The sequence below is a fragment of the Heterodontus francisci genome, chromosome 42 (assembly GCF_036365525.1).
Source record: "Heterodontus francisci isolate sHetFra1 chromosome 42, sHetFra1.hap1, whole genome shotgun sequence".
NCBI lineage: Eukaryota > Metazoa > Chordata > Chondrichthyes > Heterodontiformes > Heterodontidae > Heterodontus > Heterodontus francisci.
The window spans coordinates 8677076-8702363 of record NC_090412.1 but is presented as its reverse complement, the minus strand read 5'-3'; the positions used below and the strand labels follow the sequence as shown (position 1 = coordinate 8702363).

General features: G+C 42.8%; 1 protein-coding gene across 3 annotated transcripts in view; it reads right to left on the bottom strand.

Annotated features, from left to right (window-relative positions):
• zswim8 (zinc finger, SWIM-type containing 8) overlaps window positions 1-25288 on the bottom strand; it is a 158163-nt gene that overhangs the window by 65894 nt on the left and 66981 nt on the right. For all 3 annotated transcript variants that reach the window (XM_068020508.1, XM_068020509.1, XM_068020507.1), the window contains one exon: window positions 13719-13891. In XM_068020508.1, the coding sequence (XP_067876609.1) occupies window positions 13719-13891 (173 nt within the window). The remainder of the gene's footprint in view (window positions 1-13718; window positions 13892-25288) is intronic.

Sequence of the window (25288 nt, the reverse complement as noted above, 5' to 3'; positions counted from 1 at the left end):
CTATTACTCATTGAATACTGCTTATACAGAAACAATGCCAACAGTATAAGGAGCCATTGTTATTAGTAGAACCTTAAATCTTGGGTTAGTTCCACAAATACTCATTGTCAACCAAATCCTTATGCTTTAATGACCAAATTGGAGAGAGATTATGAGGAAAGATTACATAAACTAGGATTGTATTCCCTGGAATACTGAAGGTTATGGGGTGATTTGATTAGGTTCTCAGGATTTTGAAAGGAACCAATAGGGGAAGTAGAAACCTCTTCCGCTGCTGGACGAGTCTCTGACAAGGGGACATAATGTTAGAATCAGTGCCAGGCCATGTCAAACTCTCCCACAGAAAGCAGTGGATGCTTGCTCAATTAATAACTTTAAATCTAAGATTGATTGGTTTTTGCTAGACAAGAGTATAAAGGAATATGGAGCCAAGACGGGCGGATGAAGCCAAGATACAGATCTTAATAAATGGTGGAACAGCCTCGAGGGGCTGAATGGCCTCCTCCCTCTTGTGTTCCAAACCATCATCTCGAGCTGAACCAAACTATTCCCAACCGAGGCACCCTATTCTACCCCACTAAACTGGCCTTTCCAATCCCATAACCTCTCCATTGACACTCACTGCTCCTACCTCAGCCCATCCACTGCTGAAACTCTTATCCATGCATGCTCCACACACAGACTTAACTATTCCAATGCTCTCCTGGCTGGCCTCCCATCCATCATGCCTGTAAATTTCAGCTCATCCAAAATTCTGGTGCCCATAACCTAACCTGCACTGCATTCCGCTCACCCATTGCTACTGTCCTTGCTGGCCTACATTGGCTCCCCGAATCCCTCCAGTTTAATTTTTCATCCTTATGTTTAAATCGCTTAATGGCCTCGCCCTATTTCCGTAACCTCCTTCAGTCTAACAAACCACCCTATTGCACCCCAGAACTCTTCGTTCCTCAGACATGCATCCCTCTGTCATCCCACCATTGTTGGCTGCACCATCACCCATTTAGGCCCCAAGTTCGGGAACTCCATCCATCAACCCCTCCATCTTTCCACCTCCCTTGAAGGCCCCTCTGAAAACTCACCTCTTTGATCCAGACTTTGGTCTCCCCTCCTAAGAGCTTCTTTAGCTATTTTGTCCAATTACACCTCTGTGAAGTACCCTGCAATGTTTTTCTCTACATCAAACGTGCAACATAAATTGCAAGTTGTTGTGATTTCCATTCGCACCACTTTACACTAGCCTCATCCATCAGCTATAATATTTACAGTCAATTTAAATTACACTTACCTGCAATTCATATTCATAGAAGAAAACAAGTAAGCACCCTCTAAGCCTTAATAAACTCTTTTCCACCCAGCAACTAAATGAATATGTAGCAATCACTAAGAAAACCATCTGGTTTTGCTATAAACTCTCAAAACATTTTCATCTGCGGACTACTTAGGTCCTAAACTACCCACCTTTACTTGCCACCGCAAAACAAAACTCATCAAAATTAATGGGAATTTATGGAAACTATAAATATTATGCTACTTTTTCACTAATTGGAATAAATTTATGTGCATTAATTTTTAATACAGGTATATTAATTCATACCAGAAGCAGTATAGATGTTTTCATATTATAAACATTAATAATACAAGAGAACAGGTTTATTTGAAACATTCTAATATGTGTTATAAAATGATCACAATAATCTTCTTCTGAGAAACTAATACTCATGTCCAAATTAATCAAACAAAAATCAACAGCAAAATGAATCTTGCTTATAAAGCTACATTATTGTTGCTTGCACTAATGCCAACAAGTGCTGCACACATGGGAGCCGCTCTGGTTGTGTGACATCAGGCGAGTGGCGGGGATGAGGGTTCCCGTATGGCCTCCACTGTTGTGCGTCACTGACTTGCATTTTGGACCAGCCAGCGGGCCACCTGGAGGACCCTCGCGGACCACACTTTGACAGCCATTGCTATAAACATAGAAACACAGAAAATTTATGGCATAGCAGGTGGCCATTTGGCCCATCGTATCCATGCCAGTGAAAAAGAGCTATCCAGCATAATCCCATGTTCCAGCTCTTGGGCAGGAGCCCTGTAGGATATGGCACTTCAAGTGCATATCCAAGTTTTTTTTTAAAAATGTGATAAGGGTTTCTGCCTCTATCGCCCTTTGGGTGAAACACAACTCCCCTCTAATCCAACGGTCAAATACTTTAAAGCTATGTCCCCTGGTTATTGGCCACTCTGCTAAAGAAAATAGATTCTTCCTATCCACTCTATCTAGGCCCCTCATAATTTTGTACACCTCAATAAAATCTCCCCTCAGCCTCCTCTGCTCCAAAGAGAACAACCCCAGTCTATCCACTCTTTCCTCACTGTTAAAATTCACCATTCCTGGCAACAGACCCACAAATTTCCACAGTACCCTCTCAAGTGCGATCACACCCTTCCTGTAATGCTGTGACCAGAATTGTGCACAGTACTCTAGCTGTGGTCTAAGTAGTGTTCTATACAGTTCTAGCATAACCTCCCTGCTCTTACACTCTATGCCTTGGCGAAGAAAGGCAAGCATCCCCTGTGCCTTCTTAACCACCTTAGCTACCTGTCCTGCTACCTTCAGAGATCTGTGGACGTGCACTCCAATAGGCATAAATTCTATCACAGCATACTGTACCAAAACAATAAGCAACCCAGAGTGAATCATACAATAGCAGAAACAATACTTAAATGCAGAGATACAATGTGCCTGCTTAATATCATAAACAGCTTGCATTTATCATAAGGAGGAGTAATGCAGGGCAGGCTGTCCATACTTTTACAGGCTGCATACAGATGTACCATGGAGCTATTAATCGGTGTAGATCTCAAGGTGCTCATAACGAACAGATCTTGGTGTTCAGATTTAGGATTTGCCCACCAGTGAGACAAGGACAAGAATAGCAGACCTTGCCAAATGCCCACGTCAACAAAGCTCAAAGTTATAAAAGCATCAATTGGACCGAGTTACTGTGGTACAAGGGCTGGTCTATCAGAGCCTGGTGAGCTCCATGTGGTGTCACTGTTGGTTACCTCCGGTCTAGGGAGAACCCTGAGGTTTATTTATATGTTTTTATGTTATTATTATTCCTACAATGCCAAATTCAACTGAAATCAGGCATTTGGGTCAACTGAAGATGGTCATTTTACACATTAATCCAACTCAGTCCAACTGCCAACTCTACCTGATCTAGCCTAGTTATGACTCTAAATGCCCTCAGCGCAACTGGTAACGGACAAAACAAAATGGTAAAAGATGGTTTGCCAAGTGTTGTCCCTATCCCAAGAACAAATACTTAATAAAAATTCTGAAAGGGTGCCACATAAACAATTCAAGTTGGTTTAAGGTCATTCCTCAAAGAAAAGAGATGCAATGTCTGAAGCAGTGCAGTGAACAGCACTGATAGATTTACAGGTTAGCTTTTTATTTGTTGTTCCAGCACAGCGGATTATCCAATTACTGAAAAGCGCCCTGACCTGAACACAGTGACACAAGATACATAAGAGAGCAAATGATCATAAATTACACCATACTTGGATCCCACTGCAGTAGGATTCCAAAAGCAATATCTAATCTCTCTCTAAAGCAGAGAACTGTTGCTGGATTGATTTTTTGTTTGAAAGGACTAAAGAAATGAACTGCCTCATCCCCAACCCCTTCCCTGAGGAAGTTTTCACTCTAAGGTTTTGGGTGTTTTGAAGTTGCTTTGCACTTAAGGGAGAGAAGGCAAACTTTGATCTACTGGACTACTCCCTTGTTACACTAAGCTTACTGTACAGAAAGAATTATACAAAACAACTTCTTGAATTTCAGTCAATCAGTGGTTGTTGCATTTTTGTTCTGTTCACTCCAGTCAAAGTGTGAAGGTGAATAGGGAGGAGGAGTCATCCACTTCAACTGACTCAGGACCAAACTTCTGCCACTAGATGGGGCAGGGGCAGAGATCAAGCTACTTTTTGTCCCCAATCATCTGAGAAAGTTTTTTTAAAAATTAAAGTCCAGTCAATCACATTTATGAGGGAATTAAATATTAAGTGGTACAAGAAAACAGCAGGGATATGGGTTTGGAGTTGACAGCTCTATAAGTTGAACCAATAGTGCCACAGGCTTAATGGGGTCAAATGACCTGCTTTGCGTTGCAACATGGATGATCCAATGAAACCACCAATGCATGAACCATTCCAACGTTTTGTAACTTCAAAACCGTGAAGATGAGTTCCCAACATCTTTGTCAGGGAACAAAACATAGGCACGGAAAATGCACCAGTACCTGCGTATTGCCGGGTTTCACCGGCGAATCACAGGTTCCAACCTGAAGAAATAAATTGAATATATTTCAGAAGTAGCGACACCTATTTGAATGTGTGCTTTATTTTAAATGTATGTGTAGGAGCATTCCTGATGTGCATTAGGATATATTATTTTGGTGAGAAACACAGGTGTAGAGATACCTACACTAAAGGCGCTATATAAATACAAGTTGTTGTTGTGTCAGCCAGACCAGGCATGCTTCCTTCAGTCAGTTGAGATTTAGCATTTTTCTTTATTAACCAGATTTGCTGAATTCAATTTCACAAACTGCCACGCTGGAATTTTTACTGATGACCTCTAGGTCTCTAGCCCAGTAGCATAACCATTACACAACCATGCCCACTAAGATCAGAGATCGGACACGTGACTGACACACTTTGCAATGTTCTGTTTTTGACTGGACAAGGCAGGGTATGATGTTTTGGGTGTGTCTCCTATATCAGACCCTGACTGCTGGAAGGGTTTACATTGAAATATTAACTTGCCTGTTTTTTGTAGATGCTGACTGCCCACCCTCATATGTTCAGCATTTTCCACTTGCATTCCAGACTTACTTTTTTTTTAACAATTCCTAATTGCTGAACTATCTGGATAACTGAGTTTATCCCCTCCTTCACCCCCCCTCTTTACGTGAGTAAAACTTCCTAAAGTACTTCACAGGAGCAATATCCAACCACGTCTGACAATCAGCCACGCAACGCGACATTTGGACAGACGGCCAACAGCTGGGTCAATGAGGTAGGTGTTAGGGAGCATCTTAAAGGAGAAAGAGGTAGCGAGGCAGAGGGGCTTAGGGAAGGTATTCCAGAGCTTAGGATCTGAGCAGCTGAAGGTGTGGTTGCCAATGGGACACTCTCAAAAATCACTGGCGTACATTACTGAAAAGCTGACTGATACATCTGCAGCCATCACCCACACTGTATGTGCTGACTTCCAAGTCGCATTTTCCAAGTGTATTTTTCCCACTTGGTCTCAGTTGGATCCAAGGTGGTATTAATTCAGACTGTGACTCAGAGCTAGGAGGTCAAGGGAAAAGTGAAGCACAGCTGGCAATGGATCTAGAGAACCTCAACAATGAGAGCACTGGGAGCCAGCTCTCCACAAACTCAAGAATTTTTTTAAAAATAGAGACACTTTGAAAGCGTAAAGACTTGCCCCTGGGCAGAGAGAGCACTGAAGAACACAGTCTTACACAAATACATTTCACTGTGCAACGTTTAAAAAATACCACCAGTTTGTTTAGGCCCAGACTTTGCAGGAGTGAGTCATCTCACAGCAGAATTCATCAGTTAGTCTTCATCCCTCACCCTTCAGCTCAAAAATCTGCTGATAACGGTAGCACAAGATCAACCAGCTATCAATGGAGGGGCCAACAGCCTATCTCCTCAGCCACTGAGATTTAAGGATTGAGAAGGAAACAGAGGAACAATGGGGAAGGAGGGAGAAAGAGAAAGAGAGAGGGAAGGAAACAGCAACAGCAAATCATACATCAATTTGTGGCAATTCGAAATTCACACCATACTTCTCCCTGGTCACAAACAGCTGGACAATTTACACAGCAGTCATGGTGTAAGCATTAAACATTCCATTATTTTGCTGGCAAATTCTGTATTTAAAAATAAAACGATTTTTAAAAATTCATTCAAAGGACGTAGAAGTCACTGTCAAGGCCAGTATTTATTGCCCATCCCTCATTCTGCTTAACTGAGTAGCTTACTAGGCCATTTCAGAGGTCCACTAGAGTCAACCACATTCTTGTGGGTCTGGAGTCACATGTGTAGGCCAGGCTGGGTAAAAGATGGCACATTTCCCTCCCTAAAGGGTATTATTCAATACTGAGTGAAATTTTGCTCATCTGATACTGTGGGGCCTCATGCAGGAACACAAGAACACAGCCTTATTGCGTGGGGAGCTTTATTAGCAGCGTCCTCGCGGCCTGGTCATTACCATGGCAATGCATTGCCTACAGTAAGAACCTCCTCCTCCTCCTCCTCGACAGCCTCATTACCGCTCAGTGCTGCCCTGCATCTGTACAGTAAACCAGGTAAATCCCAATCTGGTCAATTAATATCAGACAAAACAAGAAGAGACCCATCGAGTTGGGCCCAATGATATGTTAGTTCATTACATGATTGCTCAATTTATGCCATAACATTGCAATATGGCAATCATCTATTGACACTCCTATACAGGACCAGGCAAGACTAGGGGGTGTCAACTCCAGTGAACAGCTGGAGCCAATAAAACATGAATGAACCGCGGTTCCTGACGAGAGTCCAATTTGCCTGTACTGCTTCCCCTGCTGTTGTCCGCTCCACAAACTGACAGCTACGCCATCTAGGAAGCAAAATAACTTCAAAGTTATCAAATAAATTAACCGAGCATTCTGCCCAATACATAAGAGCTTTAGAATGGGATGTCACCCAAATTTTAGATCCCAGGATGCTGACTTTAGTTAAAATCGCCTGGACTGCACACAGCACTTTTCTTCTCCGCACCTCCCCACCCACCACACAACAGCGTCAGCACTCTGCTTTTCTGGATGTTCCTATTAGACTTTAAATTATACACAAGAGGGAATAATTTAGCGATGAGGGGTGAACCGGAAGAAATCTGGAACAGTTTTATAGGCAAAAGGCAGATTATTGGTAAATCTCAAGAAGCCACGCAGTAGGTTTGCCATAATCTCTGTGCGGGTTATCGAGACAGCTGCCTTTCTATGTTCGATCTCAGAGGTACATCACTCTCAGCTACAGAACGACAGCTGACTGTAGTCAGATTAGGCTGCAGCGCTCCCTGGAATCAGCCTCTGCCTTTTTAAGAATAATGAGCACAATTTGAAGACCTTTGTAGCTGCAAAATTTGGCTTTTCTGACCAGGCGTTCCTTAATTTTTTTTTCATAAAACTTCTCTTTTCTAGTAATTCCCCATCACAAAGTGAAGGCAAACCAATTAACCGTTTTCACACCTCAGTGAGTTCACTCTTAACGTTCGCTGTCACACTCAACTACAGCAGTATTTTTGCATTAAGAGCAACTCATCAAGTGTCTGCTCTGCTCCTTTACAATCGTGGCGCCAGAATTTCATAAGAAATAGCATTCAGTAAAACAAGACGGCTCAACTTGCATTAAAATATCCAGATCAGAAGTTGAGGCAATCTCAGGATTGTTAAACTGCTTCCTTCATTAACATTGGAGCCATTTTTAACAGTTAACACTGCGGCCTGTTTCCTAACTTGCAGATGGAGATAAGATGCAAATCAGCCATGATCTAAGTGAATAGAAATGGGTTAAGGGGCTGAATGGCCTCCTTCTGTTCCTGTAAATGGATAGAACCACAGAGGGAGCTTTGTTACTTTTTTTTTATTTTAAAGAGTAAACATTCTTACTCCACAGCTCAGATCTATGCAAGCAACACACCATTTGGCAACTGAAAGGGTGGTTAGGGAGCAGGTCTGAGAACCCTGACACTGCCAGGGTATAACTGGCTGCTCAGATACAGAGGCCACTCTTTTGCCCCTCCCTGTGAGAAAGCGATTAGCTTCAGAAACGGAAGCATAGAATGACACAGCGCAGGAGGCCGCTATTTGGCCCATCGTGCTTGTGCCAGCCCTTTGAAAGAGCTGTCCAATTAGTTCCACTCTCCTGAGAGGGAGGGGGAGAGAAAGGGGAGGGGGAGAGGGATTAGTCAATGCATTGAGGAGGGGCAGGGAAGCAATCAATCACATGACGGGAAGATTGCCCACTCAAGTTCCCAAAACTGTCTACTCAGGTTTGTTGGTCTCAAGTCAGGTTGATTTCACTTATTCAGCCTTAGCTCAGTGGGTAGTGCTCTCACCTCTGGTTCAAGGTCTGAGCGTTCAAGTCCCACTCGGGAGACGTGAGCACATAATCCAGGCTGACCTTCCAATGCAGTACTGAGGGAGTGCTGCACTGTCAGAGGTGCAGTCTTTCAGATGAGATGCTAAACGGAGGGCCCAAAGGCAGCTCCACCCACTACCCCCAACAGGTGGACGCAAAAGATCCGTTGGCCCTATGTTGAACAGCAGGGGAACTCTCCCCGGTGTCCTGGTCAATATTGAACCCCCAATCAATATCACAACAACAAATTATCTGGTCATTATGACAGTGCTGTTTGTGGGAGCTTGCTGTGCACAGATTTGCTACACGTTTCTTACACAACACTCAACTTCAAAAGTACTTCACAGACTGCAAAGAACATAGAGATGCCCCGAGGTGAAGGGCACTATACAAATGCATATTCATTCTTTCGTCTTTGCCAGTTTGAAGCCATTCCCTTTTTAGCACCTCAGTGCCAACCGCACCTCCCAATGGCTCAATAGGTCACTGGCACAGAAGCAAACTAATTCATCCTTCCCAGTGCTAGGATGAGGAATGCAATGGGACAGGATGTGGTGAAACAGTTGAGATGGAGAAGATTAAGCGAAAAGCTAGAACACTTGGGACTTCCTTCGTTGCTGCAAAGTTGCTTTTGAGCCACACACACACACTCAAGGGCAGCTTTCTAAAATACAAATGCAATTTATTCCCCATAGGCTTGTGCCAATTTAGAGTAGAACGGGCATTTGATTACGAGTTGTTCCCTCCCTCGTGAGTCCAGGTCTCTTTTCAATCGCAAACACTGAAAAAAATAGAACATTTGGTCCAATTTATTCAAATGCGTTGAGAATAGAAAGCATGCCAAGTGGGATCAGCTTTCATTTGCCCCTCTACTTTTCCCAGCGAGATGGAGTTTGCTTCAGCTGGACACATCCCTTCACCAGCATCAGCTCACGGAAATACGCAGACAGAAAACGCACTGCGTACACTCAATGTGGCTCAGTGCCACACTGAACTAGATCAGGAGTGTCCAATTTCATCTTTGGGGCCACATACAAGGATGATCTCGATGTCCCAATTATTGTATTGATCACCAGTTGCTGATAACAAACTGAGGTGTTCCACTGTAGGATTTATCCATCAATGAGGCAACAGCCGCTGCCAAATCGCTAAACGCTCAAAACACAAACAGGAGAGTGTTCCCAAGGCATCGAGAGAAAACGCCAGGGGGTTCAGTAGTTGCATGCGGAACATGGTGGTACACCCTGCATTATACCAGGGGCCCCATTTTCAGTATTTAACGTCACATGCCAAAACATCAGCCACTTTCCTATTGGAATTAGTGAGGTGCTGGGTTCCCACGTCCTTGCCTGTGGGTCTCCTGCATCAACAGTATCCACAGCGTGCTGGATTCACCACAACCCAACGAGAAAGCCAGATTGCAAATAACCAAAATATACTCCAAATTGGGAGTAGTTAGGCATCAACCATGGCTCGGTTGTTGGTACTCTTGCTTCCGTTTTAGAAGGCCCTACTCCACAGCATTGAGCATAAAATCTAGGCTGATAGCTCCACTGTCGTACTGATGCTGCTCTCTTTTGGTTAAAACATTAAACCAAAGCTTCAACTGCCCCATTTGGTGAATATAAAAGATCCCACCGCAATATAAGAAAGGCAGGGGATTTTTCCTGATGTCCTGGACAATATTTATCCCTCAATAAAGCAAATCATCTGGTTGTTATCACATTGCTGTTTGTGGAGCTTGCTGTGCACAAATTGGCTGTTGTATTTCCTGCATTGCAACTGTGACTACACTTCAAAAATGTACTTCATTGGTTGTAAAGCACTTTGGAACGTCCTGATGTTATAGAGTCATAGAGTCATACAGCACTGAAACAGGCCCTTCGGCCCACCGAGTCTGTGCCGACCATCAACCACCCATTTATACTAATCCTACATTCATCCCACATTCCCTACCACGTCCCCACCTTCCCTCAAATCTCCTACCACTACCTATACTAGGGGCAATTTACAATGACCAATTTACCCATCAACCTGCAAGTCTTTGGCTGTGGGAGGAAACCGGAGCACCCGACAGAAACCTACGCAGACACAGGGAGAACTTACAAACTCTACACAGGCAGTACCCAGAACTGAACCCGGGTCGCTGGAGCTGTGAGGCTGCGGTGCTAACCACTGCGCCACTCCTGTTCTGAAAGATACTCAAGAAAAGCAAGTTCTTTTGGCGCATCAGGATACATCAATGAGTATTTTACATTCGGTAGCAAGTTATCAAAGAACAGAATTACAAATGGGCAAGTTGGCAATTCACCTTACAGAGGATCAACAATCAACACCCAAAGACAGAAATGTTACTGGATATTACTTCAAACATGATCAGAGAGCATGAATATAATTTAATGAAAAGCAGACTTAAAAGGAAATTGGATGGGCACTTGAGGGAAATAAACTTACAGGGCTATGGGAATAGAGCTGGTGAGTGGGACTGATTGGATTGCTCTGCAGAATGCTGGTGTGGACTCAGTGGGCCAAATGGCCTCCTTCTGTGCTGTTATGACTCTATAATCTCCAACTATTTCTCTTGTTGTTGTATCTTGGATTGTGATAAACAGATGAAAGAAAGAGAGAGATGCAGAGAGAAAGAGGGATAGAGAAAACAAGGGAGACAAGAAAAGCAAGAGAAAGAGAGGGGGATAAAAAGATCAAGAACCCAAGAAAGAGTGAAAGGAGGGTGAAACTCCGTGTGTCATGGGAACATACAGGAGGGGAAGAGGCCAGTTCGGCCCATCCAACTGGTCCCAGAGATGACTACATTCTGAAGTGGGTGAGGGCACAGCTTTCGAACCAAGTACAGAAGGCTGGAGTGGTCAGCATGAACACTCCAGCCCAAACTTGGGCAGTGGGACCTAGGCTGAGGCAGGACACTGAGTGGGAAAGGAACTCATTCCTAAAACTACTGCGGGATAGGGATGGGGTGGGGGTGCGAAGAGGAGTAATTATGTTATCTTGAATCCCCCCTCCCTTGTTGTGGCACCCATGCCACAGGAGTGCCACGTTCTCACTAAAGGACATGTAGAAAAGCATTTGGTCATATAAAAGTGGAAATTCTTTGTGCTAGAACATAATGTTAATCCATCAACAAATGTCATGACACAGAGAATGATACCAAAAGCTTTATGAAGACATACTGCTGCAAATTTGAGAGTTGGTACAAATCCTACTGGTTGTGCAGAACATGCCTTAGCTAAGCAATGCCCGATTTACAAATGTTCAAATCCATCGCCTGCACCGGAGAATCCCTGTCCTATTACTCTCTTAAGATGAAACATGGTTTTATCTCATTTGTACTCATTACAGGAGTTAAAAACAGTAAGCCTAAAAGAACATTTTGTACATCAGTGCTGGTGCCTCCTAAACTTGGGTCAGGTTTGTTTCACCAACATTCCCATTTCAACACATGCGGTTAGAGTGAGAACAATTTGTACAACATGCATATGTGCACTGCAGACTAAAGGAAAATGTGCAAGGTCAACCATGTTTACTCTCTCAAAATGGTACTTTAAGTTGCAACTTACCAACATACGAAATTGACAGGCAGGAGCAGACCAGCTGAACCATCAAACCGGCCCCACACCATAAATGGGCAGACCACCCTGACTGAACACTTCTTCACTCCCTGCCACCCCTCGCCACGTAAACTTGCTGTCGCTAACAACATGCAAGTCTCTGTATATGGCCCCAAAAGGTTTACACCACAGTTCTTGCTGCACTAACAGTCAAACAAGGCTTGAAACTCAAGTTTCAGCATCTTCCAACCTTAACTGATTTGGTTCCCCCCCTCCCCACCCCCACCACCAGCCCCGACTTGTTTGCCCAAATCCTCCGTGGCAGATTGCAAGTGCATCAGTACTTAGAAGCTGCATCCGGTTTAGGTCACATGCCATGATCATTCCCAGCCATATTTACTTGGACTGGCCAAGCTTTGCCAGCAGCAAAGGTCCAATGGACTGAGGTGCAGGACAGCACAACTCACCTCAGATAAAATTCCATTGATCAATCACCCTTCACAGGGAAAGAAGACATTAGTCACCTGATCCTGCACTCTCAAACTTCCCAGCACACAGCTATAGCACGGGTTTTCAAATTTAGATCTCTGGACCTCAGTGGTCCGTGAGGGCAAACCCAGAGATCATTAAGGTCTTCAAATTTCTGATTTGTTTCCTGTATTTATTGGCTGATCTCTGTAATCTCCTCCAGCCATACAAAACCTCCAAAATCTCTACGTTCCTCCAATTCAAAACAGGTCTCTTGCATATCCCCAATTTTAATTGCTCCTCGGGCGGCACAGTGGCGCAGTGGTTAGCACCGCAGCCTCACAGCTCCAGCGACCCGGGTTCGATTCTGGGTACTGCCTGTGCGGAGTTTGGAAGTTCTCCCTGTGACCGCATGGGTTTCCGCCAGGTGCTCCGGTTTCCTCCCACAGCCAAAGACTTGCAGGTTGATAGGTAAATTGGCCATTGTAAATTGCCCCTAGTGTAGGTAGGTGGTAGGAGAATTGAGGGAAGGTGGGGACGTGGTAAGGAATATGGGATTAAATGTAGGATCAGTATAAATGGGTGGTTGATGGTCGGCACAGACTCGGTGGGCCGAAGGGCCTGTTTCAGTGCTGTATGACTATGACTCTGTTGGCGGCCGCGCCTTCAGCTGCCGAGTCCCTCAGCTCTAGAATCCCATCACTGAACATCACTGAATCTCTAGCTCTCCCCTCCTCTAAAAGGCTTCTTAAAACCTAACCCTTTGATCAGGTTTTTGGCCATGTATCCTAAAATCCCCTTATCTGGCTTCATGTCAAATTTTATTCCATAATGCTCCTGTGAAGCGCCTTGGGACATTTTACTACATTAAAGGTGCCATGTAAATACAAGTTGTTGTTGTCAGTCAGCCACAAGAAAGGCCTCCTCGAAGCAAATAACGAGGACCTTTAAGGAAAATTAAATCAGAAAACAAATGACACAGAAGATAACTGCAAGTCACTGGAAAAAGACAAGAAAAAGGTATGATCACGGTAACAACAGCAAGAGACAAAAAAAAAAAACCTGAAGTTAATTCCTCTCAGGACCAAGGAATAAAGATTTCAGGAAGGAAAAGTCATTGAGTTCAAGATCAAGTGACAATCTGCATTGTGTTTCCATGTTGGATATTCCAGCTCTTTCAGAGTCAATGAATTACTAAAAAAAGAATGAGGATCTGAATGTGGGAAGATTGTTACTTGGGCAAGGGAGGGGACAGATGGGCTATTTGTGTGCTATGAAACCTTTGGGGCAAAATTCTCCATCGCCTATGAATTGGCAGAGTTTCCGACTGCGTCCAGTGATTAAAGAGAAAGACTTTACTCCTTTAATATTTTAAATCATCCTTGTACCAATGGGAAATGTGATTTGCCAAAATACACAGTAATTTCTATTTAAATTTAAAGCAAAAAAAAAAAATCAATATTACACCATACTTACATTGTGTATCCTGAAGAGACAGAGTGCCACTACGTGAGCACACCATTTAGCTCCTGCTCCACAGGTACAGCTACACGAGGTTATTCTGCAGCGGTCAAACATAACAGCCACATTGAATGCCCCTTTAGCTTGAGCAGTCTGCGGAGGAACCACTGTGGCACTCAAGTGAAATCCTGTTTTGGGGAGGGGGAGGAAGAGAAAAGGAAATAAGGATTGAAGTGATCAGTGGTCACACAATAATCTACAGTGCATAAGCATTAGACAATTAAAATCTTCTGTTTGCATGCATTCCCTGTCGTCCGTTTTTTGTCACACTTTTGTATTAGCTTTATCCCATTGTAAATTCCCGCGTTCACATTCATGAGAGGAACGGCCTATGTAAACTCGTCACGTTGTAATTACACCCCATTACCACTGGTGGTGCCTGTAGCTCCTCACCTTTGCATTACCCAGCCCCTCACCCACTACTGCAGAGAAATTCTAATGCTCTAACCAATCCATTGCCTCCCAAACTGGCAAAAGTTTTGTTACTTAAAAGTAAATAATAGAAAATCTATTATATAAAAATAAGGATAGAATCCATGGCTTTAAAATTATGCGTCCTGGTCTAATTATTCCCCATCCTGTAACTCCACTTCACCTCAAGACTACATATAGTTTCTCTACCCAATGAATCTCCTCAGGAGGTGCAACTTTATTTATGTTACACAGGAGCAATAAGCCAATATTTTGGTGGCAGGTTGCAACCTCAACTGTTAGTCTAATTCACAACCATCTATTAGCAAGATTCACTGACTTCCATATGAGGCACTAAAAAAAATGTGTTTGTTGTACAGCGATTACTGAGAGACTATAAAGGTGGAGCGAGTAAAGACAACCCCATTAGCTTCTAAATAAACCAGAACAACATCAATGGAATGGCTGAACAACAAAAGTTTCTGCATGGCAAATGTCAATTATCTTCATCATTTAGTGAAGATGAAGATTGCTTAAAACAACTCCAGAAACAGGCTTTAGTAATATGAAATTCTCAAATCAAACTGGTGAAAGTAATTAACCCAAAAGTGATTTATTAAAAAATATTACTCAAACATGAGAGGCATCGATGTTAGAGAATTGAATACTCTTCACTTCTGTACTCTAGCGTTGGTATTAATTGCTCCTCTGGTCTGGTATATCTCAGAATGCCTGTCACAACACCCAACTGAAGAATATCCCTGCTACGCATTTCCATTTGCCATGATGACCTCTTCTGAGGTTGACAATCTGGTGACCAATGTGTTGTGCGTTAGGAGTTGGGTTGAAGCTTCCCATAGACATTTCATGGAGCATCTTTTTGAGAAGCAATGCTTTCACCACAGTCATCAAACCCAGGCCCCAACAGTGAAAGGGCAATGTGCTAACTCAGTGCTCTAGTACACCCCCACAGCATTATTTTATGAATGGATTTTACAATATTGCAAAACACTTGTTTATAAAATAATTCATAATTTTAATGAGTCATCCAAAAATATGAGAACGGATGTCGATGGGGAAATATAACTTTAAAGTTGGACTATTCTGTTAGAATGATCACCAAATGAATTATCGATTACAATCTGTGTATTCAATTAAATTCTTATTAGCACTTAATAAGCAACTCAATGCTACACATTGACACATTGTACTGCAGCAACATTGGTGTATTGAGACATTGGAAAATTGCCGACACAGCATTTCCAATGTACATAATTCATGAAAAGCTGGCAAGGCTTGGGAAAACTCAAAGTGACTCAAGGATTGATTGATTGACAAGCAATTTCTTCAATGAGCAAACTGAAAGATACAGAAACAGAGAGACTTGGGGTGTACAAAAGTAGCAGGACAAGTTGAGAAGGCTGTTAAAAAGGTACACAGAACCACTGGCTTAATAAATAGAAGCATAGGGTACGAAATCAAGGGGATTATGTTACATTTTATAAAACACTGGTCAGGCCCCAGCTGGATTATTGCAGCCAATGCTGAGCACCACACTTCAGGAAGGATGTCAAGACTTTACAGAGGGTGAAGAGATTTACTAGAATCGTACCAGAGATGAAAAACTTCAGCTATGTGGAAAAGGAGAGGAACTGGGGCTGTTCCCCTTGGAGAAGGGGAAGGGAAGATTGTAGAGATGTGTTCAAAATGTTCAAGGGATTCGACTGAACAAATAAGAAGGAAGTGATCTTAGTAGCAGAGGGTCAAGTAGCCAGAGTATACAGATTGAAGGTAATTGGCAAAAAAAAAAAAAGGTTACATAAGGGAAAAATAGTTTATGCCGCGATTTGCTGTGATCTGGGATGCACTGCCTAACAGGGTGATGGAAGCAGACTCAATAATAGCTTTTAAGAGGTAATTGGATAGAAGCTTGAAATGGAAAAGTTTGCAGGGCTAGGGGGAAAATGTGTATGGGAGTGGGACTACTGGATAGCTCTTTCAAAGAGCTGGCATGGACAGGATGGGCTGAATGGCCTTCTTCTGTGCTGTACGATTCTATGACGATAGAGAAAAGCAACATCTATACAGACGATCTTCAGCAAAACAGGTTTAATGGGGTACTACTGCAGACCAAACAAATGGTTACACTCAAGCTTGTAAATATATCATTTAACCATTCATACAATTGGCATTTCTGAATTCACAGCAATGGCTACAGATAAATCAAATTTTATGTAAATTATACAGTATACCAGTATTTTTAACAATGTTATCTGAGTGAAATTGAGTAATCTCATTCATTTATCCCCATTAAACAAAGTGAACATGAAAAAAAATCCACACTTCCAAGGCACTCTGATTTTGCCTGAAGATATTTGCAAAATAGAAAACATGTCTGCAGCACTTTGCCTTCGGTTATTAATTTATCTGGAAAGTTGTGAAAATGTTGCACCAGTGACGCTGGCAAATTCTCTTTGAATGTCAGTGGTAACATATAAAATGAGTTGAACAGGTCACCCACAGGTTTATTGCCTCATTTACCCCTAGCCTCTGAGTCAGAAGAACAAAGAACAGTACAGCACAGGAACAGGCCATTCGGCCCTCCAAGCCTGCGCCGATCTTGATGCCTGCCAAAACTAACACCTTCTGCACTTCCGGGGCCCATATCCCTCTATTCCCTTCTTATTCATATATTTGCCAAGATGTCTCTTAAACGTTGCTATCTAATGCAGGTGGGAGGTATACAGTAAAAGGCAGAACCCTTAGGAGTATTGACAGGCAGAGAGATCTGGGCGTACAGGTCCACAGGTCACTGAAAGTGGCAACGCAGGTGGATAAGGTAGTCAAGAAGGCATACGGCATGCTTGCCTTCAATCGGTCGGGGCATAGAGTATAAAAATTGGCAAGTCATGTTGCAGCTGTACAGAACCTTAGTTAGGCCACACTTAGAATATTGCGTGCAATTCTGGTCGCCACACTACCAGAAGGACGTGGAGGCTTTGGAGAGGGTACAGAGGAGGTTTACCAGGATGTTGCCTGATCTGGAGGGCATTAGCTATGAGGAGAGGTTGGAAAAACTCGGATTGTTTACACTGGAACGACGGAGGGGAGGGGCGACATGATAGAGGTTTACAAAGTTATGAGTGGCATGGACAGAGTGGATAATCAGAAGCTTTTTCCCAGGGTGGAAGAGTCAGTTACTAGGGGACATAGGTTTAAGGTGCAAGGGGCAAAGTTTAGAGGGGATGTGCGAGGCAAGTTTTTTTTATACAGAGGGTGGTGAGTGCCTGGAACTTGCTGCCAGGGGAGGTGGTGGAAGCAGATACGATAGCAAGGTTGTGGGTTGAAGTCCCACTCCAGCGATCTGAGCACATAATGTAGGCTGATACTTCAGTGCAATACTGAGCAAGTGCTGCACTGTTGGAGGAGCCATCTTTCAGATGAGACATTAAACCAAAGCCTTTTATCCATCTCGGGGGTGGGGGTGTAAAAGATCCCACGTCACTATTTTGAAGAAAAGCAGCAGGGAGCTCTCTTCTGTGTCCTGCCAATATTTGTCCCTCAATCAACATCACAAAAACAGATTACCTGGACATTATCTGTGGGACCTTGCTGTGGGAAAATTAGCTGCCATGTTTCCTATGTCAGAACAGCGGCTATGCTTGGAGAGAAAAAAAGTACTAAACTGGTTGCAAAGTGCTTTGGGACATCCCAAGATTGTAAAACGCGCTAAAGAAATAGAATTCTGTCTTTTCTTTCATTTGATCAAGAAAGAATTTACCTTCTAAATGTTATAACCTAAAAAGCCTGGATAGAACTAGAGCCAATCTTTACACACTTTTATAAGCATTTATTCACAGAGATACACATTACAAACATGCACTTCCTCATCCAACAACCACAGTTTCAGTCTGTTCCCATTTATGGGAGCACAAGTGAATCCCCAGTTAATGCCCGCCAACTGCATACAATTAAACATAATTCATATACAATTAACAATAAGACAGGACTGTCCAAGCTGTTGGACTTCATGGGCCTCCATTGAACCTCTGTGACCATAAGATTTTAATCCATGTTCTCGCTAATTGGCACGTATCTTCAGTTGCTGATCTGAACAGATCTTGGAATTCCGGTTTAGAGCATTCCCACAAGTAAATACATCAATACGAAGAGCAGAAGTTACAACAGAAAATGTTGGAAACATGCAGCAGGTCGGACTTCACCCGTGCAGCGAGAAATAGCGGTTAGCCTTTCAGGTCAATGACCTTTTGCCAACTGTTCCCATTAACTGGTAGTACAAGGACCAGGGGACACCGATTGAAGATTCTGGACAGGAGATGCAGGGGGAGTGTGAGGAAGAACTTTTTTTGCACAGCGAGTGGTAATTTGACCTGGAACTTGCTGCCTACGAGGATGGTGGAAGCGGAGATAATCATTAATTTCAAAAGGAAATTGGAAGGGCACTTGAAGGAAATAAACGTGCAGGGCTAACGGGATCGAGCGGGGGAGTGGGACTGACTGGATTGCTCCACAGAAAGACAGTATGAACCCGATGGGCCGAATGGCTTCGTTCTAAACCTTTATTGACTTTATGACCTAAAACATCAACTCTTTCTCTCCCTCCACAGATACTGCTTCACCTGTCGAGCGGTTTCCAGCATTTTCTGTTGCTATTTCAGATTTCAAGCATCCGTAGTATTTGGCTTTGAATTAGTGCTCAGGAACAGGAGGAGGTCATTTAGCTGTTCGAGTCTGTCCAATCATTCAATGAAATCATGACAGATCTGGAACCTAATCTACCTGTCTTCACCTTATTTCCCTCAATACCTTGCGTTAATAAAAATTTATTAATTTCAGTTTTAAAATTAACAATTGATCTGGCAATTGGTATTTGCGGACGAGAGTTCCAAACTTCTACCACCCTTTATGTGTAAAAAGGTTTCCTAATTTCACTCCTGATAGGTCAGTGTCTAATTTTTAGACCATGCCCCTTAGTCAGAGACTTCCAACCAGTGGAAATTATTTCTCTCTATCTACCCTAGCAATTTCCCTTAATAGCTTGAAATCTTCCATCAAATTGCCCCAAACCCTAAATTCCAGTGAATATAGCCCTAGTTTGTGTAATCTCTCCTCCAGCAGCTCTTTCAAAACATACCGGCCTACAAAACCCAAACAGGATAAACCAGGGGAATAAGAAAGATACCTAAACATAACTTGAGACACCTGGACTTTGCCAGCTGGGTTGCTATGGACAGGGAGCCAAAGTTAGCCCCAGAGCTAGAATTTGTACAAAGCTGCTCTAAAGGTTGACACCATCAAATGCACCTTGCCCAAAGCATTTCCCATCAGTAGATTCTTCTGTAGAGGAATGAATTTAATGAGCTACATCATTACCAACATCTGTACTTACCATTGCGAATTATTTCCTAAAAACCAGCTGAAAATAAATGCCCATTATCCGTTGACCTAACCTCCGCCTGGCCACATTCCCCCCCCACTCCCCCGCCCAAAGTTGATTGCGTCTGGTAGAAGTTGAGTTGTATGAAACTAGGGGTGAAATGTTGGTCACAGTCACTGCCACTGCCAGTGATTGTAGATGCAACTGAAGTTGATGAACTAAGAGCCTCATACAAAACAAAACAATGTTAGCACGACATTAAAGCTATGTGGAGAGCACTAATGCAGGTAAAATCAGTACTTGAGGCATTCTTTTTGTTAAATTCAGGTAGCAGAGCTTCATCTTTCAATCTGACTGGTGCAAAAATGATTTGCAAAGTGCTCTGGAAAATCAACTGGAGGCAGAGAAAGTATTTCCAGGATAAGCTTTCCACTTATATTGACGACTAATGTGGCTTGATTGCTCTTAGTAGAAGGTGGCATTTAATGTTTAACCATGAACTGTGACCTGATGTGTCAGTCAGCACAAACTGACAACCACAGTAGAGAAAGCTATTTGAAACCTTTACTTTTAAGGCTTCTTTCAGATTCTTTAAACAGCATTAGGTTCAAGGTCTATTACTTTGTAGATAAGTATACGCCAGCACATATTTTGCACTCTGGTTCCAGACCATATGCCCCAAGATCGAATGCCAAAGATACAAGAAAGCACAGTCCAAAAACAAGACTGAGGAGAAACAGAAGTTACAAGGTCTAACACAGAGAGCATCAGTAAACCTTTGACCAGTCTCAAGAGCAAAGAAACACGTGGAACTACAGCACTGATCATTTTGGTGATTCTAAGACTACAGATCCAGAATACTGCAGTGATTAAAATGAGAAAATGCTACCTATTCAGCAAAACTACTACACATAGGATACAAATTTGTGGGCTTGAATTGGAGCCTGGATGAGAACTCTAATACAAATGGTGAGGCAGCCCAGGCTGTTTGTGGCAGGGGGGGAAACGCAGACAAAGACAATAAAGATGCACGGTATACAGAAGTTGCAAGTGTAGAAGGCATGTACCAAGACATAGGGGTGGAGAAGATTGCAGAGCTAGGGAGAAACAAAGGCCATGGAGGGATTGAAGTGAGGATGAATAATTAAATAAATCCAAAAGGCAGAGGGAGAAGACATTTCACTGCCTGTGCGCACTGGATGCTTTTAGACATAATGCCTATATTTTACCAAAGTGCTTAGCTTCTTCACCTAAACGCAAACTCTTTGGCAGAAGGATACTTTCAGCATGAGTTCTTCACATGATGGGTGAATCGTAATAAACCAATTAGTTAAGTTCTTCATGAATTACAGATCTTAGTCTACAATACACTCATTTAACCTAATACATACTCCACAAGTAACCCTAACACATACCCCTTAATATTACCCGATTATGTACCCCACATACTCGTGGTCTAGTTGACAAAAAGCTTTCCATCTTAATACAAAGTTCCTGACGCAAACTCTCATTCGACCAGGGACTGAAAGGGAAAGGATATTCTGCAACAACTTAACGTCATTACTAAGGGTCTCCATCGTGCCTAACAGTAGAATAGACTGAGGCAAAAAGTATGTCCTCTCTACACTAAAGCTGCTTATTCGAAGAAACCAGTGATGACAAAATTCTGGAGGTTGTTTTATGCATTTTTGTGAAGGCATGCAACAATGTAGAGTTTAAAGACAGATTGACATTCTTTCTCCGGTCCACACTTCAGTTCTGTAAATAAAATTCTCATAACAATGTACAATTTGAGAGCTATGAGACATGTTTGTTGCCCAGATGCATTTGAGTGGGCCACTGTAGGAATGAATTATTGCTGTGTTGAGTAATAGGATCAACAGAGTGTATTATTATTGCAGTGTAAGCCATGAAGAAAGAACTGGGTTTATGCTTACAACTCCCACGCATACCAAGTCTTGACCTCAGCCACGCTATCACAAAAGGTCCTAGCAGAAGGTCTTGGCACAGGCAAGTTTGGTATTGTCAACACATGGAAAAACAAACCATAACTTGAGCCAATACCATCCTGTAGATAGTATATGTTCCAGATCTGGTGCGCTGATTGTGAAAAAAAGACTTGCATTTATTTAGTTCCATTTATGACCTCAGGACATCTCAAAGCACTTTACAGCCAATGAAGTACTTTTAAAGTGCAGTCACTGTTGTAATGTAGGAAATGTTGCACACAAGTTCCACAAACAGCAATGTGATAATGACCAGATAATCTGTTTTTGCGATGTTGATTGAGGGATAAATATTGGCCGGGACACCGGGGAGAACTGCCCTGCTCTTCTTCGAAATAGTGCCATGGGATCTTTTACACAAACCTGAGAGGGCAAACAGAGCCTGGGTTTAACATCTCATCTGAAAGATGGCTCCTCCAACAGTGTAGCACTCTCTTAGTACTGCACTGGAGTGTCAGCCTAGCTTTTGGTGTGGCAGTGGGACTTAAACCCACAATATCCTGACTCAGAGGCAAGAGTTTTACCAACTGAGTGATGCTGACACCTGGAGGGAGTGAATGTGCAAAGTGGTGAATGGCGTGCCGATCAAGTGGGCTGCTCGGTCCTGGATGCTGCCGTACTTTTTGAGCTGCACTCATCTAAGGAAATGGAGCATGATCCATCACGCTCCGGACTTGTGCCTTGGTGGTGGTGGAGAAGGGTTGGGGAGTCAGCTGGTGAACCACACACTGCACAATACCCAGCCTCTGACCTGCTCTGGTAGCCACAGCATTTACGTGGCTTGGTCCAGTTTAGTTTTTCATTCACTGAGAGACCCACGATGTTGATGGTGGGGGATCCATCACATTAGCGTAGAAGCAGACTCGTATAGAGGCCAGATCAAGTAAGGACAGCAAGTTTCCCTCTCTAAAAAGGACACTAGTGAGCCAGTTGGGTATTTATGACAATCTGACAGCTTACATTTCTGGTGCCAGCATTTTTATTTCTGGATGCTTTTTCATTTTCTGCTTAATCCCATGGTGGGATCTGAATCCAGGTTCTCTGAATGATCAGTCCAGGTTCTGGGTTACTAGCCCAGTAACATAACTACTAGGGTACCATGGCCATGCAGTCTTGTTTTAACAAAGAATTTAATTTGCTTATAAGCATAGTAGTTTACAAAAACCAAATAAGGAAGTCGCAGATTATAAAAATACTAGTGCTACATCATTATAGGATAACAAAAACTGAATTGGAAGTAGGAAGCATAAGAGAGACTTTCTAAGGTAACAGACACTCCAGGTATATACAAGTATGATGATTTAACAAGCTTAAAATACCTCATGTGGAAAGCAGCCTCCCTATACAGTCAGCTGGCAGAACGGTCAAAGAGAAATAACTGAACACTCTTTCCTTCACTGAAATACCTTGGACAGAATTGTACATCAAACGACACCACATGTGTGGCAGGACAAGATGCCAGCTGCTCTGTGAATTCATGATGCTTTGGGACATAGGAACAGGAGGTGCTGCCTAATTTCATTCCTGAAACGTCTGGCTCTAATTTTTAGACTCCGTCCCCTAATCCTAGACTCCCCAACCAGCAGAAATAGTTCCTCTCTAACTGAACTTATTAGTTCTCCTTAAGACCTCAAAAGCTTTGATCAAATCACCCCTTAACTATAAATTCAATTCCAGAAAAAACAACCCTAGTTTGTTTAATCTCTCCTTCTAATTTAACCTTTGGTGTCAATTACCATTCTGGTAAATCTACACTGCACCACCACCCCCCCCCACCCCCCACTCCAAGGCCAGAATATCCTTCCTAAGGTGTGGAGCAACTTATTTCACCTGTAAATTTGCATTATGTAAATCACATTTGACTAAGCAACATTATTCCTGCTTTCAGAGACAACAAACTGCTAAAAATGAACTGGAACAGCATTGCTTAAGGCAAGTCTTCAATCATATATAGCGCTTTTTGTGGCAGCAACCAAGGCTTTCACTACTTGATTATTCAACCACTTGTGATGATAAATCTGCAGTGGCTCAACTGCATAATTATATCTTTAGACATTTCTTCCAATAATTCTGGTGCATTAGTGCTTGGGGAAACCACAGTGGCCCTGAAAACAAGTCATCACTCCAGAAACTGTGGACCACATTGGAAATTTACACGTCTAATCTGAAATCTCCTGAAGGGAAAATGAATTACTACTAAATTCATAAACATTTTGCTTCCAAATTTGAATTATAAACAGCCCTGTTAGCCTATAAAAACAATGTCATTATTTAGCTGAATGGTTCGACGAGTTTCCACTTACAATTTGCCACATCAAGGACACTGTCTCAGTCAGGCAATCTGAGTAGTGGTCTCAGAATCTGGGTAGTCGTCTCCCCGGTTTAGTCTTGCACTTCTGCCTGTAGCAGACCGACATTAGCTCCCAGTCCGACACCGTCTCTATTTTAAAATTCTCATAGCTGTTTCCAAATCCCTCCGTGACCTCGCCCCTCCCCATCTCTGTAATCTCCTCCAGCCCTAAAACTCGTCTGGATCTCTGCACTCCTCCAATTCTGGCTTCTTGAACATCCCCAGTTTTAAACACTCCACCATTGGCAGCCATGCCTTCAGCTGTCAAGGCCTTAAACTCTGGAATTCTCTCTCTAAACCTGTCACCTCACTTTCCTCCCTCAAGGCACTCATTAAAACCTACCTCTTTGACCAAGCTTTTGGTCAACTGTCCTGATATCTCCTTACGTGGCTCAGCGACAAATTCTGTTGATAACACTCCTATGGAGCATTTTGGGACATCCTACAACATTAAAGTTGCTATATAAACGCAGGTTCTTGTTGTAGTTATTGAGCAGTGGTTGGAAGAATTCAGAAGCAGGTCAGAACATTATCCAAGGGGCAGGGCAGGAAACCCTGTACCATTTGTTCCTTTCTCAGGATGTAGCTGATTTATAACCTTTTCACAGTTGCCATCTAATTGACCGAACGATCTATTAAGAACATCTAACCTCTAGCTTACCACTGATCACACACACTGGTGTTCTAAAGCAGCTGGCCAAACTACATGAGTCCATTTCAACAGAACATGCATTTTGCACTCCTTGTTATAATTCTCTTTTCTTTATAATCATATTCCTATAACACTTACCATCAGCACTGATACCAGAGATCGACTCTTTATTATAAATGAGGCCTGATCCACATTTTGAAAATGCTTGAAACAGGTAAGGCAGCTACGATTGTGCAATCAACCAATTCACAACTCCTAATGAAAATGCAGTTACTGTTCAGTGATTGGAAAACGGACACTACAGCATGCCATCTAAACTATATGCTTAAGTCCAATGGCTGCACATTGTAATATTCATTTCCCAACTCATGAATCTCAGGATACCGTAACTGTTACTTTTCAATGATGCTGAAAATCAGCTGATCAAAAACTATCCTTGAATTACAGCACCTGCAGTAAAATATTGCTGTGCTAACAGCAACAGAAAGTGAAAAGTATTTGTAAAAGTCAAACTACAGTGCGGGCTGAAAGAATATATTTCCCCTGAAGGTTCTTCATATTATCATTGGGCGGCACAGTGGCGCAGTGGTTAGCACCGCAGCCTCACAGCTCCAGGGACCCGGGTTCGATTCTGGGTACTGCCTGTGCGGAGTTTGCAAGTTCTCCCTGTGACCACGAGGGTTTCCGCCGGGTGCTCCATTTCCTCCC